Genomic DNA, 20335 nt, shown 5'->3' on the forward strand with positions numbered 1-20335 from the left:
CCGTCAAAGGGGTGGAGTGACACCCGCCCAAACCCCTCCTCCTTCCCCGACTCCCAATTGCAACCTGAATCCAGTAGAGGCAGCATGGCAGCCATTCTGGACGTGGTGTCAGTGGCTCCCCACCCTTGAAGCTGGCTCCAGCCTCGTAGCTTCCTCCACCCAACCTTGGTACGTGTTCCTCCAGCCTTCCCTATAATTCTGCCAGTTACTGTGGAGGAAAAGTAAAATGTTAAATTTGAACTCAATTGAACGTAGACACAATGGTCATCAAGTCCGGAACAGGTTGCATGAGCCCCTTGAGGCATTCATTCATCCAGCACTGTTACAGATAACTCTGTGCCTGTACTTGAGTTGTTGAAAAACAGACAATCGCAAAAACAAGTTGACCTTTATGTGTTCCTTGAGCCCAGTCGCGAAGGGCCCTCGTGACTGGGCGTCATGCCAATCGACGCATTACAAAAAGAGCCAGGGTGGCCGGGCGTAGTGGCTCACGCCTGTAATCACAGCACTTTGGGAGGCCAAGGCGGGCAGATCACGAGATCAGGAGATGGAGACCAGCCTGACCAACATGGTGAAACCCCATCTCTACTAAAATGCAAAAAATTAGCCAGGCGTGGTGGCATACACCTGTAGTCCCAACTACTCGGGAGGCTGAGTCAGGGGAATCACTCCAACTCTGGCGGCAGAGGTTGCAGTGAGCGGAGATCGCCGTTGCACTCCAGCCTGGTGACAGAGAGAGGCTCTGTCTCAAAAAAAAAAAAAAAAAAAAAAAAAAAGAGCCAGGGTCCCAGGCCACGCCAAAGCTTCATGAGACCTCTCCTCCTCTGTGCACAGACAAGTGGCTGACTCTGGAGCCCAGGCTGTTGCTTTCCGGTATGGTGATGCATCCTCCATAGTCTGGTGCATATATATATATATATATATATATTTTTTTTTTTTTTCCCTTCTTCCCTTCCCATTGCAATTTGTTTATTATATCTGCATTGCCATTTATGTGGGATAAAGGTTGTTTACCCTCAAAGGTATTGTATGTTTGTTTGTTTGTTTTTTTGAGGGAATCTTGCTCTGTCACCCAGGCTGGAGTTCAGTGGCGTGATCTCGGCTCACTGCAAGCTCTGCCTCCCGGGTTCATGCCATTCTCCTGCCTCAGCCTCCCGAGTAGCTGGGACTATAGGTGCCCGCCACCATGCCCGGCTAATTTTTTTGGTATTTTTAGTAGAGACGGGGTTTCACCGTGTTAGCCAGGATGGTCTCGATATCCTGACCTCGTGATCCGCCTGCCTTGGCCTCCCAAAGTGCTGGTATTACAGGCGTGGGCCTCCCAAAGTGCTGGGATTACAGGCGTGAGCCACCGCACCCGGCCGTATGTTTGTCTTTTCCCCTCGCACATTTCCCACACAGAACAGTTACTCAAAAGGCTTCCAGTAAATTCCATTTCAGGCTATGTTTCTATTTCATTTACAACCAAGGATGTTGCCTAGTGTTAAGTGTTTCATGCTGCTTTCTCTGCAGCCTTTTATCCATAGTCTTGGCAATTATCATGTTACTGTCTTTTTAAAAATCATTGAAAAGATGCCACTTTTGAAGAATGTGTTTAAAAAACAAATGTTTCTCATATTACTCTTCAGGTACAAACCTATTAGCAGATTTGAGTTCCTACAAAGCCCTAAAGGTGTAATCTGATATTTTGAAAGGGACGCTGAATTCACAGTCAATAACCCTAGGTTCTAACCCCAGATCTACCACTATGTCCAAAAATTTTATCATCTTACTATTTGCTTTTACCTGTGTATTCAATACGGTATTCAATTTTCAGAATTTCTTTGGTGAAGACTGCACAGCAGAGATTTCTAGAACTCCTCAGTTGTTTCTGAAGAGCAGTGTCATGACACTGGCATTGACGTTCCCCCAAATCTCTCTCTGTTCTGCTGGCTGGATTTCAGTTGCCCACACTCTGCCACCTGTCCTTAGGATATTAAATATTAGCATACAGATAACAAGTTAAAATATATATATTTCAAGTCCCAAGCATATCTGAGTACTACATGGAGGCAAACTTGAAAAACCAAAACTCAGTTTTGTTGAAATACGTGAGGAGGCAGCTTTAGGCTAAATTTAAGTTTGGTGTAAATCAAGCTTTTCCAACCTGTTGGCCCGCAGTTCACATGTGACCCAGGACGGCTTTGAAATTCAACCAACCCAACACAAATTCATAAACTTTCTTAAAACATTATAAGATTTATCTGCAATTTTTTAAAATGCATCTGCTATTGTTAGCATTAGTGTATTTTATGGGTGGTCCAAGAGGATTATTCTTCCAAGGAAGCCAAAAGATTGGACATCCCTGGCCTACAGATTTCTCCATACATAGTGAACTATAACCTAATTGGATGTGTAAACAGACTGTAACTGCTCTTGTAACAAGTAGCCAAATCTCAGTCAATCACAGAAGCCATGCTCAACTACTCACAGGTGGCTGATTGTTCAAATCGTGTTTTTTATTTTTATGTTCTTTGAGACAGAGTCTCACTGTCACCCAGGATGGAGTGCACTGGCACAATCTCGACTCACTGCAACCTGGGTTCAAGCGATTCTCCTGCCTCAGCCTCCCAAGTAGCTGGGATTACAGGTGCATGCCACCATGGCCAACTAACTTTTGTATTTTAGTAGATATGGGGTTTCACCACATTGACCAGGCTGATCTCGAACTCCTGACCTCAAGTGATCTGCCCACTTTGGCCTCCCAAAGCACTGGGATTACAGGCATGAGCCACCGTGCCTGGCCAAACCATGTTTAAATAAGGCAAATACTGAGTTGTAACCTATTGGGCTGCTTCTGTACCTTACTTCCGTTTCCTGCACCTCACTTTTCTTTTTATGTCCGTAAGTCATCTCTGACCACGTGGCAGCACCTGGATGTCTCTAAACCTAATCTGGTTGGTGGATCAGGGGCCTGCCTGATTTGAGAATTGTTTCTTGTGCAATTTAATTCTGTTAAATTTAATTCATCTAAAGTTTTTTTTTTAACAGTTTACTGTATTTCATGGTTGCTGACTGTGCTGAGAATATCCAATGAAGTGAGAATAATTTGCAACCCTGTAGCTCTCAGTCTAGATGTCAGAATTATCTAAATCACACCCTCATCCTGTGGCAGCTGCATCCACTTACTTCCTCTTCTGAACCAGGCCCTTGCCCAGCTCTAAATAATTCAACCTTCATTTATTCCTTATTATTCTTCTTTGTTCTTTTTTGCTTATTCTTTATGACTACATCTATTATTTCATGGCTGTGTGAACTTTCACCTCCTCAGGTTACCTCCCAGACATGGACAATGGCCTGATGTCTATCCTTAGACACCAAGGACTTTGTCACTTGAAAACCTCTCTTAGAAGGGACCACTTGGGGCCAGGTGCGGTGACTAACACTTGTAATCCCAGCACTTTGGGAGGCCAAGGAGGGTAGATCACTTGAGACCAGTTCAAGACCAGCCTGGGTAACATGGCAAAACCGCATCTCTACTAAAAATACAAAAATTAGCCGGGGATGGTGGTGCATGCCTGTAATCCCAGCTATTTGAGAGGCTGTACATGAGAGTTGCTTGAACCTGGGGGGCAGAAGTTGCCCTGAGCTGAAATCGTGCCACTGCACTCCAGCCTGGGCGAAATAGCGAGACTCTGTCTCTAAATAAATAAATAAATAAATAAGAAGAGACCACTTGGCACCTTGTGGCACCATGTAGAGTAGATGAAGGTGATCTGAGGAAGTTACATTTTGTTTTAATTAACCTATTTGCTTCAGATATTCAGAAGGCCTCATAGCCAAGCAAGGGGGGAATGGTGTGACATATTCTAGATTCCCTTTCCCTTTCTCTTCCTAACCTTCAAAGTTACTGTCCCTGAAGTTCAGTACAGAATCCAGGTAGGAGATGCTCTTAGACACTCCTCCTGTTCTGACCTTGCTCCCCATCCACACTTCCTGCCTTATTCTCTTGTTACCCAGCATCTTTAGGGAATGGATATCCTGGCACTGAATCCCAGTCTCCTTCTGACTTGATTCCCAATATCTGTTGCCTTCAGAGTAGGTATCATGTATGATTAAGAGCCCAGGTTCTAAAGTCAAACCAAGTTCAAATTCTGCTTTGGCCATGACCTGGCTGTGAAACTCTGAGTAAGTTACCCAAGCCAAGTTTTAGGTTCCCTGTTAGATTTAAAAATAATAACAATAATGGAAATAATAATACTCACATCATGGGTTATTAGGAAAATCCAGTAAGATCAGGCATGACAAGTGCTTAGCTCTCAGCCACTGTTCAGTCAACGTGTGCTTAAAAATAACTGCTTTCAGACTCAGTCATGACTCATGGAAGCCTTTTTTTTTTTTTTTCAGTGTAAGTGTCCATCCTTCAGTCTGATCAGCTAACCTCATTATTTGTCTATTATTCTCTAATTTAATGGTTCTTTTATATTTTTGGCTTACTAAAAGCTGTTGAATCCTTTTACTTGGGAGACTAAAAGGGACTTTATTTTATTTTTCTATAGACTTCCTCTGTGGAAAAGGGAATTTAAAAATGTACATAGTGTAGATGACCAAATAGGAACAGCTCCAGTCTACAGCTCCCAGCGTGAGCGACGCAGAAGATGGGTGATTTCTGCATTTCCAACTGAGGTACCGTGTTCATCTCACTGGGGCTTGTGGGACAGTGGGTGCAGGACAGTAGGTGCAGCCCACCAAGTGTGAGCCAAAGCAGGGCAAGGCATCACCACACCTGGGAAGTGCAAGGGGTCAGGGAATTCCCTTTCCTAGCCAAGGGAAGCTGTGACAGATGGCAACTGGAAAATTGGGTCACTCCTACCCTAATACTGTGCTTTTTCAATGGTCTTAGCAAATGGCACACCAGGAGATTATATCCCGCACCTGGATCAGAGGGTCCAACATCCACGGAGCCTCACTCATTGCTAGCACAGCAGTCTGAGATAGAACTGCAAGATGGCAGCAAGGCTGGGGGAGGGGCACCCGCCATTGCTGAGACTTGAGTAGGTAAACAGAGCAGCCTGGAAGCTCCAACTGGGTGGAGCCCATTGCAGCTCAAGGAGGCCTGCCTGCCTCTGTAGCCTCCACCTCTGGGGGCAGGGCATAGCCAAACAAAAGGCAGCAGAAACCTCTGCAGACTTAAATGTCCCTGTCTGACAGCTTTGAAGAGAGTAGTGGTTCTCTCAGCATGGAGTTTAGATCTGAGAATGGGCAGACTGACTCCTGAAGTGGGTCCCTAACCCCCAAATAGCCTAACTGGTAGGCACCCCCCAGCATGGGCAGACTGACACCTCACATGGCCAGGTACTCCTCTGAGACGAAGCTTCCAGAGGAATGATCAGGCAGCAATATTTGCTGTTCAGCAATATTCGCTGTTCTGCAGCCTCTGCTGCTGATACCCAGGCAAACAGGGTCTGGAGTGGACCTCCAGCAAACTCCAACAGACCTGCAGCTGAGGGTCCTGACTGTTAGAAGGAAAACTAACAAACAGAAAGGACATCCACACCAAAGCCCATCTGTACATCACCATCATCAAAGACCAAAGGTAGATAAAACCACAAAGATGGGGAAAAAACAGAGCAGAAAATCTGAAAATTCTAAAAATCAGAGTGCCTCTCCCCCTCCAAAGGAACACAGCTCCTTGCCAGCAATGGAATAAAGAAGGATGGAGAATGGCTTTTACATGAAGAGAAAAAGGCTTCAGACAATCAAACTTCTCCGAGCTAAAGGAGGAAGTTCGAACCCATTGCAAAGAAGCTAAAAACCGTGAAAAAATATTAGATGAATGGTTAACTAGAATAACCAGTGTAGAGAAGTCTTTAAATGACCTGATAGAGCTGAAAACTATGGCAAGAGAACTACATGACAAATGCACAAGCTTCAGTAGCCGATTCGATCAACTGGAAGAAAGGGTATCAGTGATTGAAAATCAAATGAATGAAATGAAGTGAGAAGAGAAGTTTAGAGAAAAAAGACTAAAAAGAAATGAACAAAGCCTCCAAGAAGTATGGGACTATGTGAAAAGACCAAGTCTATGTTTGTTTGGTGTACCCAAAAGTGATGGGGAGAATGGGACCAAGTTGGAAAACACTCTGCAAGATATTATCCAGGAGAACTTCCCCAACCTAGCAAGGCAGGCCAACATTCAAATTCAGGAAATGTAGAGAATGCCACAAAGATACTCCTCGAGAAGAGAAACTCCGAGACACATAATTGTCAGATTCACCAAAGTTGAAATGAAGGAAATATGTTAAGGGCAGCCAGAGAGAAAGGTCAGGTTTCAGGGAAGCCCATCAGACTAATAGCGGATCTCTCGGCGGAAACTCTACAAGCCAGAAGAGAATGGGGGCCAATATTCAACATTCTTAAAGAAAATAATTTTCAACCCAGAATTTCATATCAGCCAAACTAAGTGAAGGAGAAATAAAATCCTTTACCAACAAGCAAATGCTGAGAGATTTTGTCACCACCAGGCCTGCCCTGCACGAACTCCTGAAGGAAGCACTAAACATGGAAAGGAACAACCGGTACCAGCCACTGCAAAAACATGCCAAATTATAAAGACCATCGATGCTAGGAAGAAACTGCATCAACTAATGAGCAAAATAACCAGCTAACATCATAATGACAGGATCAAATTCACACATAACAATATTAACCTTAAATGTAAATGGGCTAAATGCTACAATTAAAAGACACAGAATGGCAAATTGGATAGAGTCAAGACCCATCAGTGTGCTGTATTCAGGAGACCCATCTCACGTGCAGAGACATACATAGGCTCAAAATAAAGGGATGGAGGAAAATCTACCAAACAAATGGAAAACAAAAAAAGTCAGGGGTTGCAATCCTGGTCTCTGATAAAACAGACTTTAAACCAACAAAGATGAAAAGAGACAAAGAAGGCCATTACATAATGGTATTGGGATCAATTAAACAAGAGCAGCTAACTATCCTAAATATATATGTACCCAATACAGGAGCAACCAGATTCATAAAGCAAGTCCTTAGAGATGTACAAAGAGACTTAGATGCCCACACAATAATAATGAGAGACTTTTACACCCCACTGTCAACATTAGATCAATGAGACAGAAAGTTAACAAGGATATCCAGGAAGTGAACTCAGCTCTGCACCAAGTGGACTTAATAGGCATCTAGAGAACTCTCCACCCCAAATCAACAGAATATACATTCTTCTGAGCACCACATCTCACTTATTCCAAAATTGACCACATAGTTGGAAGTAAAGTACTCCTCAACAAATGTAAAAAAACAGAAATTATACCAAACTGTCTCTCAGACCACAGTGCAGTCAAACCAGAACTCAGGATTAAGAAACTCACTCAAAACCACTCAACTACATGGAAACTGAACAACCTGAATGACTACTGGGTAAATAACGAAATGAAGGCAGAAATAAAGATGTTCTTTGAAACCAATGAGAACAAAGACACAATATACCAGAATCTCTGGGACACATTTAAAGCAGTGTGTAGAGGGAAACTTATACCACTAAATGCCCACAAGAGAAAACAGGAAAGATCTAAAATTGACACCCTAACATCACAATTAAAAGAACTAGAGAAGTAAGAGTGAACACATTCAAAGCTAGCAGAAGGCAAGAAATAACTAAGATCGGAGCAGAACTGAAGGAGATAGAGACACAAAATCCCTTCAAAAAATCAATGAATCCAGGGGCTGGTTTTTTGAAAAGATTAACAAAATTGATATACTGCTAGCAAGACTAATAAAGAAGAAAAGAGAGAAGAATCAAATAGACGCAATAAAAAAATTATAAAGGGGATATCACCACTGATCCCACAGAAATACAAACTACCATCAGATAATACTATAAACACCTCTACACATATAAACTAGAAAATCTAGAAGAAATGGATAAATTCCTGGACACATACACCCTCCCAAGACTAAACCGGGAAGAAGTTGAATCCCTGAATAGACCAATAACAGTCTCTGAAATTGAGGCAATAATTAATAGCCTACCAACCAAAAAAAGTCCAGGACCAGACAGATTCACAGCCGAAATCTACCAGAGGTACAAGGAGGAGCTGGTACCATTCCTTCTGAAACTATTCCAACCAACAGAAAAAGAGGGAATCCTCCCTAACTCATTTTATGAAGCCAGCATAATCCTGATACCAAAGCCTGGCAGAGACACAACAAAAAAAGAGAATTTTAGACCAATATCCCTGATGAACATCGATGCAAAAATCCTCAATAAAATACTGGCAAACTGAATCCAGCAGCACATCAAAAAGCTTGTCCACCATAATCAAGTGGGCTTCATCCCTGGGATGCAAGGCTGGTTCAACATACACAAATCAATAAATGTAATCCAGCATATAAACAGAACCAAAGACAAAAACCACATGATTATCTCAATAGATGCAGAAAAGGCCTTTGACAAAATTCAACAGTTCTTCATGCTAAAAACTCTCAATAAATTCGGTATTGATGGAACATATCTCAAAATAATAAGAGCTATTTATGACAGACCCACAGCCAATATCATACTGAATGGGCAAAAACTGGAAGCATTGCCTTCGTAAACTGGCACAAGACAGGGATGCCCTCTCTCATCACTCCTATTCAACATAGTGTTGGAAGTTCTGGTCAGGGCAATCAGGCAGGAGAAAGAAATGCAGGGTATTCAATTAGCAAAAGAGGAAGTCAAACTGTCCCTGTTTGCAGATGACATGATTGTATATTTAGAAAACCCCATTGTCTCATCCCAAAATCTCCTTAAGCTGATAAGCAACTTCAGCAAAGTCTCAGGATACAAAATCAATGTGCAGAAATCACAAGCATTCTTATACACCAATAACAGACAAATAGCTAAATCATGAGTGAACTGCCATTCACAATTGCTTCAGAGAGAGTAAAATACCTAGGAATTCAACTTACAAGGGATGTGAAGGACCTCTTCAAGGAGAACCACAAACCACTGCTCAACGAAATAAAAGAGGACACAAACAAATGGAAGAATATTCCATGCTCCTGGATAGGAAGAATCAATATCGTGAAAATGGCCATACCATCCAAGGTAATTTATAGATTGAATGCCATCTGCATTAAGCTACCAATGACTTTCTTTACAGAATTGGAAAAAAATACTTTAAAGTTCATATGGAACCAAAAAAGAGCCCGCATTGCCAAGACAATCCTAAGAAAATAGAACAAAGCTGGAGGCATCACGCTACCTGACTTCAAACTATTTTACAAGGCTACAGTAATCAAAACAGCATGGTACTGGTACCAAAACAGAGATATAGACCAATGGAACAGAACAGAGCCCTCAGTAATAACACCACACATTTACAACCATCCAATCTTTGACAAACCTGACAAAAACAAGAAATGAGGAAAGGATTCCCTATTTAATAAATAGTGCTTGGAAAACTGGCTAGCTATTTCAGAAAAGCTGAAACTGGATCCCTTCCTTACACCTTATACAAAAAGTAATTCAAGATGGTTTTAAAGACTTAAATGTTAGACCTAAAACCATAAAAACCCTAGAAGAAAACCTAGGCAATACCATTCAGGACATAGGCATGGGCAAGGACTTCATGTCTAAAACACCAAAAGCAATGGCAACAAAAGCCAAAATTGACAATGGTATCTAATTAAACTAAAGAGCTTCTGCACAGCAAAGGAAACTACCAGCAGAGTGAACAGACAACCTACAGAATGGGAGAAAATTTTTGTAATCTACTCATCTGACAAAGGGCCAATATCCAGAATCTACAAAAAACTCAAACAAATTTACAAGAAAAAAACAACCCCATCAAAAAGTGGGCAAAGGATATGAACAGACACTTCTCAAAAGAAGACATCTGTGCAGCCAATAGACAAATGAACAAATGCTCATCATCACTGGCCATCAGAGAAACGCAAATCAAAACTGCAATGAGAACCATCTCACACCAATTAGAATGGCGATCATTAAAAAGTCAGGGAACAACAGGTGCTGGTGAGGATATGGAGCGATAGGAACACTTTTACACTGTTGGTGGGACTGTAAACTTGTTCAACCATTGTGGAAGACTGTGGTGATTCCTCAAGGATCTAGAACTAGAAATACCATTTGACCCAGCCATCCCATTACTAGGTATGTACCCAAAGGATTATAAATCATGCTGCTATAAAGACACATGCACAAGTATGTTTATTGCGGCACTATTCACAATAGCAAAGACTTGGAACCAACCTAAATGTCCATCAATGATAGACTGGATTAAGAAAATGTGGCACATATACACCATGGAATACTATGCAGCTATAAAAAAGGATGAGTTCATGTCCTTTGTAGGGACATGGATAAAACTGGAAACCATCATTCTCAGCAAACTATTGCAAGGACAGAAACCAAACACCGCATGTTCTCACTCTTAGGTGGGAATTGAACAATGAGAGCACTTGGACACAGGGTGGGGAACATCACACACCGGGGCCTGTCGTGGGGTGTGGGGGAGGGCAGGGATAGCATTAGGAGATATACCTAATGTAAATGACGAGTTAATGGGTGCAACACACCAACATGGCACATGTATACATATGTAACAAACCTGCACATTGTGTACATGTACCCTAGAACTTAAAGTAAAATAAAAATAAATAAATAAAAATATATATAGTGTAAAGTAAAATAACATAAAATGCGTAAGACTTGCATGCTTTACCTTTGCCAGCTGGTTTCTGCCTCACATTTGATTGAATGACATCCCACCTTTCACTAGCTTTGTAGCCTCACTGGCAGCACTTGTCACACTTGTGCTTTCATCACACTCACACTCTGTGTGAGAAACTCACCCAACAGCCTCATCTCCCAGGCTGGAACCCAATTTTAAACCCATGTGAACTTGAGTCTGTCCCTAGAGGAGTCACATTTGGCCTGGCCTTTGTACCTACTCAGCCCTGCTGGGTGTCCTATACTGATCCCCATCACCTCTAATTAATCTCATCCCACCAGTGCCTGGTTCCAAGTTTTGACAGATATGTTTCTCTATGGCAAACTTGGCATTTTGAGGGCCTATGTTCTTAAGGGCAAAAGTCAATGAATCTCTTTCCCTCCAATTTTCTCCTTCAATTTTATACTCTATACATACAAGTCTTTCTTCTTAAACTTTTCCTGGTGTTTTGTGGGTACTTCCTGCCCACTCCTTTGAGATTTGGTTGAAAAATCTATGTTCCAAAGTAATTGTTTTGAAGCAGGAGATATAAGAAAAAAACAAGTTTTTTTGGAGGCTGACTCACTCCAAGACCAGCGATAGGCAGGGCTCTGGAAGGGCTTTGATAACACTATCTGCAGAGCCAGGGCCCTCAAGGGATGGGTTCCAGAGCCTCTCCCTCCCATCCCAGAGCAGGGATGAGAAAAGCAAGTTTTTCTTCTCTTTCAGCTTCCCCCTTCCCCCTTATCATTCTCATAATTATTTTGCAAAATTTTATAAGTTCCTGTTTTTCCCTTCTGTACAGCACAGCAAGGTCACAAGATATGCTTGAGTTGCAAAACCTGTCACTGTTTAACAAACTGCCTTTGTTCTGCTTCTGTAAGCTTGCTTGCCCACCCTACAGGTTTCACACCATGAAGTTGACCAACCTCCTTTCAAATGCATGTATAAAAGTGAAGCCCTGTCTTTGTTTGGGGCTCGGCCTTTGGATGTTAATCCTCTGGGCTGGTGCTCACCTAATAAAATCCTCCTGTCCCACCCATTGGTCTCTCCTGTCCCTTAATTCCTGCAACAGTTTTATTATTTAGTTTACTTATTTGAGCCCTTTTAGATCATCTGCCTGCTTCTTACTTTCACTTTAGTCAATGCTCCAAAGACTGAATCACCAATGGTGGCATCTCAGTTTAATAAGTTAGAGAAAGATAATTCTATTTACCACTCAAATCATACTATGGACTGCATATTCTACCAATGCAGAACGCTAGACTTGAGTAAAACACTAGTGTAAGAAATATAAATTTCAGGGTAGGTATAGTGTACATTGAAGAGTCTAGCTGGGCATGATGGCTCATGCCTGTAATCCTAGCACTTTGGGCAGCCAAGGCAGGTGGCTCGCTTGAGCTCAGGAGTTCCAGACTAGCCTGGGCAACATGGTGAAGCCCCATCTTTACAAAAAGTACAAAAGTTAGGTGTGGCGGTGCATACCTGTGGTCCCAGCTACTTGGGGGGCTGAGGTGGGAGGATCGTTTGAGCCCAGGAGGTCAAGGTTGCAGTAAGCCATGAGCTCACCACTGTACTCCAGCCTGGGGGAACAAAATTAGACCATGTCTTGAAAAAATATATAAATAGATAAATAAATAAACAAACAAAGAGTCTAGGGTAACTGGAGTTCATAGGTTCTTTAGTACAAATGAGGCCTCAGTAAGAATTATCTACATGAATACTCAGGTTGAATAATTTATATTTAAATGAAAAATTGAAGGGAAGCCACATCCTCAGTGAGAGTATAGCATTCAATGTATAGATGAACAAAGACAAATTGATTAAGAATATATTTTAGGGGTCACACCATCCTGAGTTGAAATACTAAGTCCACCACATTGTAGTTCTGTGACCTTGGGCAAGTTAATTGTTCTAATCCTCATGTTTCTCATCAGTAAAATGAGAATAGCCACAGTATATATCTTAAAGGTTATTGTGAGTATTGAATAAAATATTGGTGTCAGTCGCACATATAGATATTCAATAAGTGTTCACTGCTGCTGTTTTGTTGTAGCTGTTGCTAATTGGAAGGTTTGGTAGAGATAATTTTTAGCAAAAAAGAGTTGAGGTTGAGACTCAGGCTTTTTGTGTTGGTCAGTTTGCTTTGATGTGTTTCTAGCCACTTCTTGCTGGTTCTCAGTACCCCAGAGATACCCTATTATATCTAAACATGTTAATATGAAAAGATCTGGCCAGGCACAGTGGCTCACACCTGTAATCCTAGCACTTTGGGAGGCCGAGGCAGACAGATCACTTGAGGTCAGGAGTTTGAGACCAACCTGGCCAACATGGTGAAATCCCATCGCTACTAAAAATACAAAAATCAGCCAGGTGTGGTTGTGGGCACTTGTAACCCCAGCTACTCAGAAGGCTGAAGCAGAAGAATCGTTTGAACCCAGGAGGTGGAGGTTGCAATGAGCCATAATCGCACCATTGCACTCTAGCCTGGCCAACAAGAGCGAAACTCCATCTCCAAAAAAAAGAAAAAAGATTTTCAAAGTGAGGTATGTGTAATATGAACTAATTTATGTTTTAAAGGGGAATATCTATATATCTATGTACACATATATACACACAGATTTATATATGTGTGTGTTATATTTTAATCCTATATATATATATCAAAATGATCGTTAGTAAGACCTACTATTTTTCCACATTTCCCAACTAAAGCCCAAAGATAGGAATGAAGAGACACTAAACCTCTGATTTTTGCATTCTAAAGAGAATTGTCAACAAGGACTAAGTAAAGCACCTCTCTCCGGGTTTGTGAAAAGGTAGCTCAACTGGCCCCACTACCTCCGACCAATTTCCCAGACTCACCATCCTGCTTCTCAGCTTACATTAGAAGCCGGGGAAAATGGAAAAGAGTATTTTTTTCACCCCCTTTGCTGTCAGGGATACCAAGGGAATCCCCTGTGAAGGTGAGAGATGGTTCTAAGAAGAGACTGGCATCACATTCCTTGGTTGATATCCCCTTCTGCCTGACTGAGTGAGAAACTGAGCCAGAAAGAGAAGTAGAGATGAATGGCAAGGCAGAGACAGTAGAGCAGGGTTGGAGGACACCAGAGGAGAGGCCTGAAGCATAAGAGAGAGTGTTGCAAGTATATGTGCATATCTGGTACATCAAATGGATCTTCAGAAGGTGCCTGGGCTTGACCAGGTAGACCCAACAGACAGAGGGTGAAAGTCACACCCAGCATAGTAAGCCCTCTTACTTTAATCTTGTTTCCTTACCCTCAACAATGGAGGATCCAGAGTTTAAAAGAAGGAGAAGGGAAAGGTGTCAGTGATAAATAAGGCCACGTGTCTCTATTCCAGGTGTCAGAGCCAGAGGAGAAGAGTGGACAACCAAACTGCCCACCACACGTCCCCAGAAGTACAGGTCAAGCCTATGCTGGGGAGAGGCAAACAGGTACAACATACATTGAGTTTGAGATTTAAATTTTTGAGTGGACCGACTTTTAAAAACAAAGTGATTGTGAAATTGTGGAATCATTCCAAAAGGTCATTACATTAAGGGATAAAAAAGGGAGAAAACAAAAGTTGGGGGAAAAAGTGTTAAGACTTGCTTGGAAAACTAGTTACATATATCTATCCCACTTATTCCCTTGAGACTACTCTTTATTTTATATAAAATTTATTATATTTTAACCATATGCATGTATTATTTTTATATGTTAATATAGTGTTATTTCTTGATGTACTACTTCTGATGTAGTTGCTTACCAAAGTATTTCTCTTTTCTCCTGGGTCCTCAGATAGGCTAACTTCTCAGGTTCCTGAAAGTCAGGGTGAGGCTATTGAAATGTGGGCAGAAATGATACATGCTACTTCTAGGCCTAAATTCATGAGATCCTTCACAAATGCATCCCTTTTCCCCCAAACACCTCTCTCTCTTGTTTGTTGTCAGCTATCTGATTTCAGAGGATCCAACCAGGACTCAGGCTTAGGGGAGAGTGGAGCCTCTGAATATAAGGATCCTGAGTCTACTACTTAAAGTGACAGCCACCTAGGAAAGCCCATTAATCAAAAAATTCTGCATCAGACTTAAGCCTCTGAGCTTTAGATTTGTTTATTTCTGCAGCCTAGCCTAGCACACCTTGACTAATACACCGAGAATCCAGAGTTTGTTCAGAGTGTTTTCACTATTCTTGTTATAACTTTATAAGATTATAAACACTGTGCTTCAGACAAATTAAGAGAGCAAGAGACCTCATAATGTAGTAGAGACAATATGAGTTTTGGAGTCAGATTTTTTTTTTTTTTTTTTTTGGAAACAGAGTCTTACTCTGTTGCCCAGGCTGGAGTGCAGTGGTGCAATCTTGGCTCACTGCAACCTCTGTCTCCCAGGTTCAAGCAATTCTTCTACATCAGCCACCCAAGTAGCTGGGATTACAGGCTCACATCACCATGTCTGGCTAATTTTTGTATTTTTAGAATCAGGGTTTCACCATGTTGGCCAGGCTGGTCTCAAAATCCGTCTGCCTCAGTCTAACAAAGTGCTGGGATGACAGGCGTGAGCCACTGTGCCCAGTTGGTGTCAGATTTTAATAGAAAGTCTAGATCTGTTACTTTCTTGGTAGAATCAGTGGAAAGTCCTGAACCAGTGGCCAGCCCTCTGTATTTCTGCTAGAACACTATGAGGAACCTCTTCCCCCTTCCTTACAAAATGTATATGAAACAGAATTCAAGGTCTTCTATCTGTATGTAACTCACAAAATAGTTGACAGTTCTATAAAGCTTTGTCCTTTTTCCTGTTTCTTGTTTCCCTGTAGAACTATTTTTTAAAATGTTTTTCTTTTTAAAGGATTTTTTGATTGTTGTTTAAAGTATTTGAAAAAAATATTCATAACTTCAAGCTATTTTACATTTAAGAAAAGATGTAGTCAAACTTGGCTGATGATAGATAGAAACCCAGGAGAAATTGGGAAAATATTCCAGGTGCCTTTTTTCCCCATTTTGACTAAATTATGCCAATTCCATGAAACACTCCTCATCCTCCCCCTGCCAAGTGATACTAGAGCCAGTGGGGCTCTGGAAGCCCTGCCATTCTTCCTCTGCTTAGCTGTACCAGAGCTGGTCTGTGTGGGAGCCAGGGTCTCTTGGGAAGAAAAGGAATGGAAAGATAGGATTTCATTACACATCAGTTATGTCACCTTGGCTTCTCCATTCCTCTTCCCTTGGGGGTTTTACAAGAAGGCAAAAATCACATTTAAGGGATATATTGACATGTTCATTGTCAAAATCTTTGCTCCAGCCAAACTGATTCTAGGTATAGTCAAACAAGTTGACATTAAAACAAAAGGACATTAACCTTCTGTCAGAGTCACTTTCAAACTATGACTTATTTCAAGGTTGTTTGCTCTCTACTAGACTTCGTTTCCTCATATTTTAAAAAAATGGATATATAGTACTACTTAGCTTACAGAGCTGCTGTGAGAAATAAATGATATGAGCTATCTAAAACACTTGGCATACAGCAAACATTCCAAAAGTGGTCATTCTCTTCTACTTGGACGGGTGTGGTAGCTCACGCCTGTAATCTCAGTACTTTGGGAGGCCAAGGCCAGAGTATCACTTGAGCCCAGGGGTTCAAGACCAGCCTGGGCAACATAGTGAGACTCTGTCTCTCAAAAAAAAATTCACTTCTACTCCATGTAAAGAATGGTCCCAACCCTAGTTGCTGTTCCTTGCCATTGTTTTTCTTGTGGTTGTCTCATGATAAAAGAAAACAGTTGAGGAAAATGATGTTAGAAGACTCTCTCAAAAGCCTGGTCTTGGCTGGGAACTACATTTATTTATTAGAGTTTTTCTTAAGACAGTTGAGTATAAGAATTATTCCAATCACTTATGTCAGAATCCTTCTTACATAAAGCCTCAGTGGCACTAGGTTACTCTCTGGGATTAAAACTGGGTAGGGGTTGAAGGAGATTAGATTTAAGTTGAGCGCTAGAGAAGAAAACCTGATCTATTTCCAGAGAAAATGGAGATCCTCATGAAATAATAGATATAGATAACAATTATCAATAGCTGCATTAGGTGAAAAGCTTCTGGAAATATAATGAATGGATCAGGTGATGCCTTAACATCACAAAAGGAGAGCCAACACATTATGATTCTCCAGATGTGATGCAATAGAATTCTGCAAAGATATTTATGCAATCTTTTTGCTATAAATGGATGTATCCTCTAGATTTAACTATTAGTTTATAGAAACTACAGGGGACAGAAAAATATGTTAAACTCAACCACATTGAATTAGCAAAATCAACACTGAATTTGGGAAACTTTAGAGGACAATGCCCTATGTTCTACAATGAATTACAAAGAAAAAGAAGAGAGAGATGGAATGTATAGATTAAAAACTTAAGACACATATCAATAAAATGCAATGTGTTGCCCTTGTTTGTACACTGAGTTGAAAAAAAAATGTGTAAAACAAAATTGAATCTGGAAAAGGCTGGCTGGGTGGGATAGCTCATACCTGTAATCCCAGCACTTTGGGAGCCAAGGCGGGCAGATCACTTAAGGTCAGGAGTTTGAGACCAGCCCAGCCAACATGGTGAAACCCCGTCTCTACTAAAAATACAAAAATTAGCTGGGCATGGTGGCACATGCCTCTAATCCCAGCTGCTTGGGAGGCTAAGGCACAGAAATTGCTTAAACCCAGGAGACGGAGGTTGCAGTGAGCCAAGATTGCACCACTGCACTCCAGCCTGTGTGACAGAGTGAGACTGTCAAAAAAAAAAAAAAAAAGAGTGAATCTGGAAACACATGAAATTTTAAAAATTATATTAATAGAGGATTAGTATGGCTTTTTCAGGTGTTAAATGGTATTGTGGTTAGGTTTTAAGAGTCCTTATCTTTTAGAGATACATAAGGATTTTCCACAATAAGGAAGAAAAAGAAAGACGGAGAGAAGAGATACAGATACAGAGACAGAGAATAAAGAAGTAAAAACTGCAGATATAGACAACTATTTCTGAGAAATTTTGCTGTAAAAAGGAGACAAGGAATGAAGAGGTGGAGGGAGACAAATGGCCCAAGAAATTTTATTTTCACATGGGAAATATTACCATGTATTTGTGGCTGACTTTGTTTCTCTATTACAACTCTTATTCAAAAAAGACATGAAAAGAGAAGAAAGAAAAAGAAAGAAAGAAAGAGAAAGGCAGACAGAAAGAAAAGAAAGAACGAAAGAAAGAGAAAGAAAGAACGAAAGAAAGAAAGGAGAGAAAGAAAGAAAAAGAGAAAGAAAGGAAGGAAGGAAGGAGGAAAGGAAGGAAGGGGGAGGAAAGGAAGGAAGGAAGGGAAAAGGAAGAAAGGAAGAAGAAAGAGAAAGGAAGGAAGGAAAGAAGGAAGGGAGAAAAATAAAGAATTTGATGATGCAAGAGAGAGGAAGGATAGCTGAGGGAGTAATATCCTGGAGTAAGGGAGAGGGAATGGTGTCAAGTCCACAGTGGAAAGGGTGGCCCAAGCTAGGACCTTGGACAATTAATGCAGAAAGTATGGGCAGAGTTGTAGGAGTACTGGTTGGTTATCTGGTTAGGGGGAATAAGGACATTGTCTTCTGGCTTTTCTCACTTATAAATCTCAGTGAAATAAGAGAGGAGAAGGAGAGGTACTAGTTTAAAGAAATGGGGGAAGGAGTGAAATGGTTATCTCCAACTGTAGAAATGTAGTGGGGCTGTCAGACGGTGAGAAGGGCCCACATGAATATTTTGCAGTCAGGAAGTTAAAGTGTGCTAAAATAATTAAACAGGAGGCCATTAGACTGAGGTGGCTCCAATACTCAGGGTTCCCACATAAGCAAACTAAAGCCTAACTCAGAACTTAAAAGAAAATGAAATATAAGCTCAGCCAGTCACAGGCAGCCAACTGGGCTTTAGTATATTGTCTTGAACTTCCCACCAGAACAGTCCAAATAAGGCAATTGTTCAAACTTTTACCAATCAAGTAATTTCTTTGCTCAGCTTCCACATTCACCCTATAAACACCCTCTCTTTGTGCCCTGCAATAGAGCCCTGAATTACTTCCCATTTGGAACTGCCTGATTCATGAATCAGTTTGCTCACATGTATGCTTTAAATTTTTAGTGTGCCTTAGTCTATCTTATAATAAGTGTAACCATTAAGTTTAGGACCACCAACAAATACCATGTGCACTTCTCCAGAGCCATGTTAAGCTTCTCAAGTGTCACAAAATAAGTAGAGTTATCTGGAGTTTTGCGTAGAGCTGGGTTTTCCCACATGAGTATGGTGGAGGGAGAGCAGTACAAAGGATTTGAATGGCACAGATAATCCAAGCTGGGCAGAAGGTAAGTAAAGGTATGAAGGAGATGTGTTTAAGTCAGTGGACTTAAGATTTTAGAGGGGCAGAGGAATTACTGTGATGAAGGTCCTAACAGGCTGGGGACGGTGTGAGAGAAGGCCAAGCAGGGAACAGGCCAGTGTCTGTGGAGACCATGTGGGGAGCTGGAACTCTAGTCCCCACCCAACAACAGCAGGAAGCTCCTTGCAACTCAGGTGTCATCTAAAGCTGGGTAAAGAAGCTAGACATCTGTATTCACCTGGCAGTAATGAGGTAGTGCCCCTCCCCTCTCCCCTACCTGGGCAATGTCAAAGCCAGCTAAAACATAAGGTTTAAATAAGGTGTGGAGTCTTATTACAAGAATGTTCATGTTTGAATTAAAAATCACTCCTCATACCAAAACCAGGAAGGTTTCAAATGAATGAAGAAAGATGATGGATAGATGCTAACACTGAGATGACAGAAATGTTAGAATTATCTGACAAAGATTTTAAAGTAGCCTTGACAAAAAGGCTTCAGTGAACAATTAGGTATGCTTGAAATAAATGAAAAAAAAAATCAGCAAAAAATAGAAGATATCAAGAACAACTAAATGAAAATATTAGAACTAAAAAATTCAATGAGAAGTCAAAAGCTTGGTGGATGGTATGATACTGTAAAATATATATTTCATCTTCATTCCAGTTTCCTGGTACATAGCTGCTAAAACACTTGGAATTTCTGAAGTGGTAAGTGCCTTTTTGTATGCTAGTGAGATGACCAGGGGTTAGGGGTTCAGGATGGGGGCTGGTTGCCAGGAGAACCAACCTTGTGATTAGAGGGTTAGGACTTTCTCCCCCACCCCACCACCACGCCACTCCCCATCCCCCTACTTCATAGGAGAAAAGAGGAGCTGAAAGTTGAGTTGATTACCAATGACCAATGATTTAATCAATCAGGCCTGTGTAATGAAGCCTCTAAGAAACCCAAAAGGGGCTGGGCGTGGTGGCTCATGCCTGTAATCCCAGCACTTTGGGAGGCTGAGGCAGGTGGATCATTAGGTCAGGAGATCGAGACCATCTTGGCTAACACACGGTGAAACCCTGTCTCTACTAAAAATACAAAACAATTAGCCAGGTGTAGTGGCAGGCACCTGTAGTCCCAGCTACTCAGGAGGCTAAGCCAGGAGAATGTTGTAAACCTGGGAGGTGGAGCTCGCAGTGAGCCGAGATTGCGCCACTGCGCTCCAGCCTGGGCGACAGAGCGAGAGTCCGTCTCAA

The 20335-nt window shown here is 41.5% G+C and overlaps 1 protein-coding gene across 2 annotated transcripts in view; it reads left to right on the forward strand.

The window, feature by feature from the left end:
* The first annotated feature begins 46 nt into the window (after positions 1-46).
* Positions 47-20335, forward strand: part of LOC105484988 (acyl-CoA synthetase medium chain family member 3) — a 68519-nt gene continuing 48230 nt past the window's right edge. Inside the window, exons 1-3 of one of the 2 annotated variants that reach the window (XM_071084208.1) lie at positions 47-168; positions 4539-4665; positions 14085-14178. In XM_071084208.1, coding sequence (XP_070940309.1) covers positions 14158-14178 — 21 coding nt within the window. In that variant the 5' untranslated portion in view covers positions 47-168; positions 4539-4665; positions 14085-14157. Of the gene's footprint in view, positions 169-4538; positions 4666-14084; positions 14179-20335 lie in introns of those variants that run through there. The other variant, XM_071084207.1, reaches the window with a different exon arrangement.

This window comes from Macaca nemestrina, chromosome 18 (genome assembly GCF_043159975.1).
Source record: "Macaca nemestrina isolate mMacNem1 chromosome 18, mMacNem.hap1, whole genome shotgun sequence".
NCBI classification, from domain to species: Eukaryota; Metazoa; Chordata; class Mammalia; order Primates; family Cercopithecidae; genus Macaca; species Macaca nemestrina.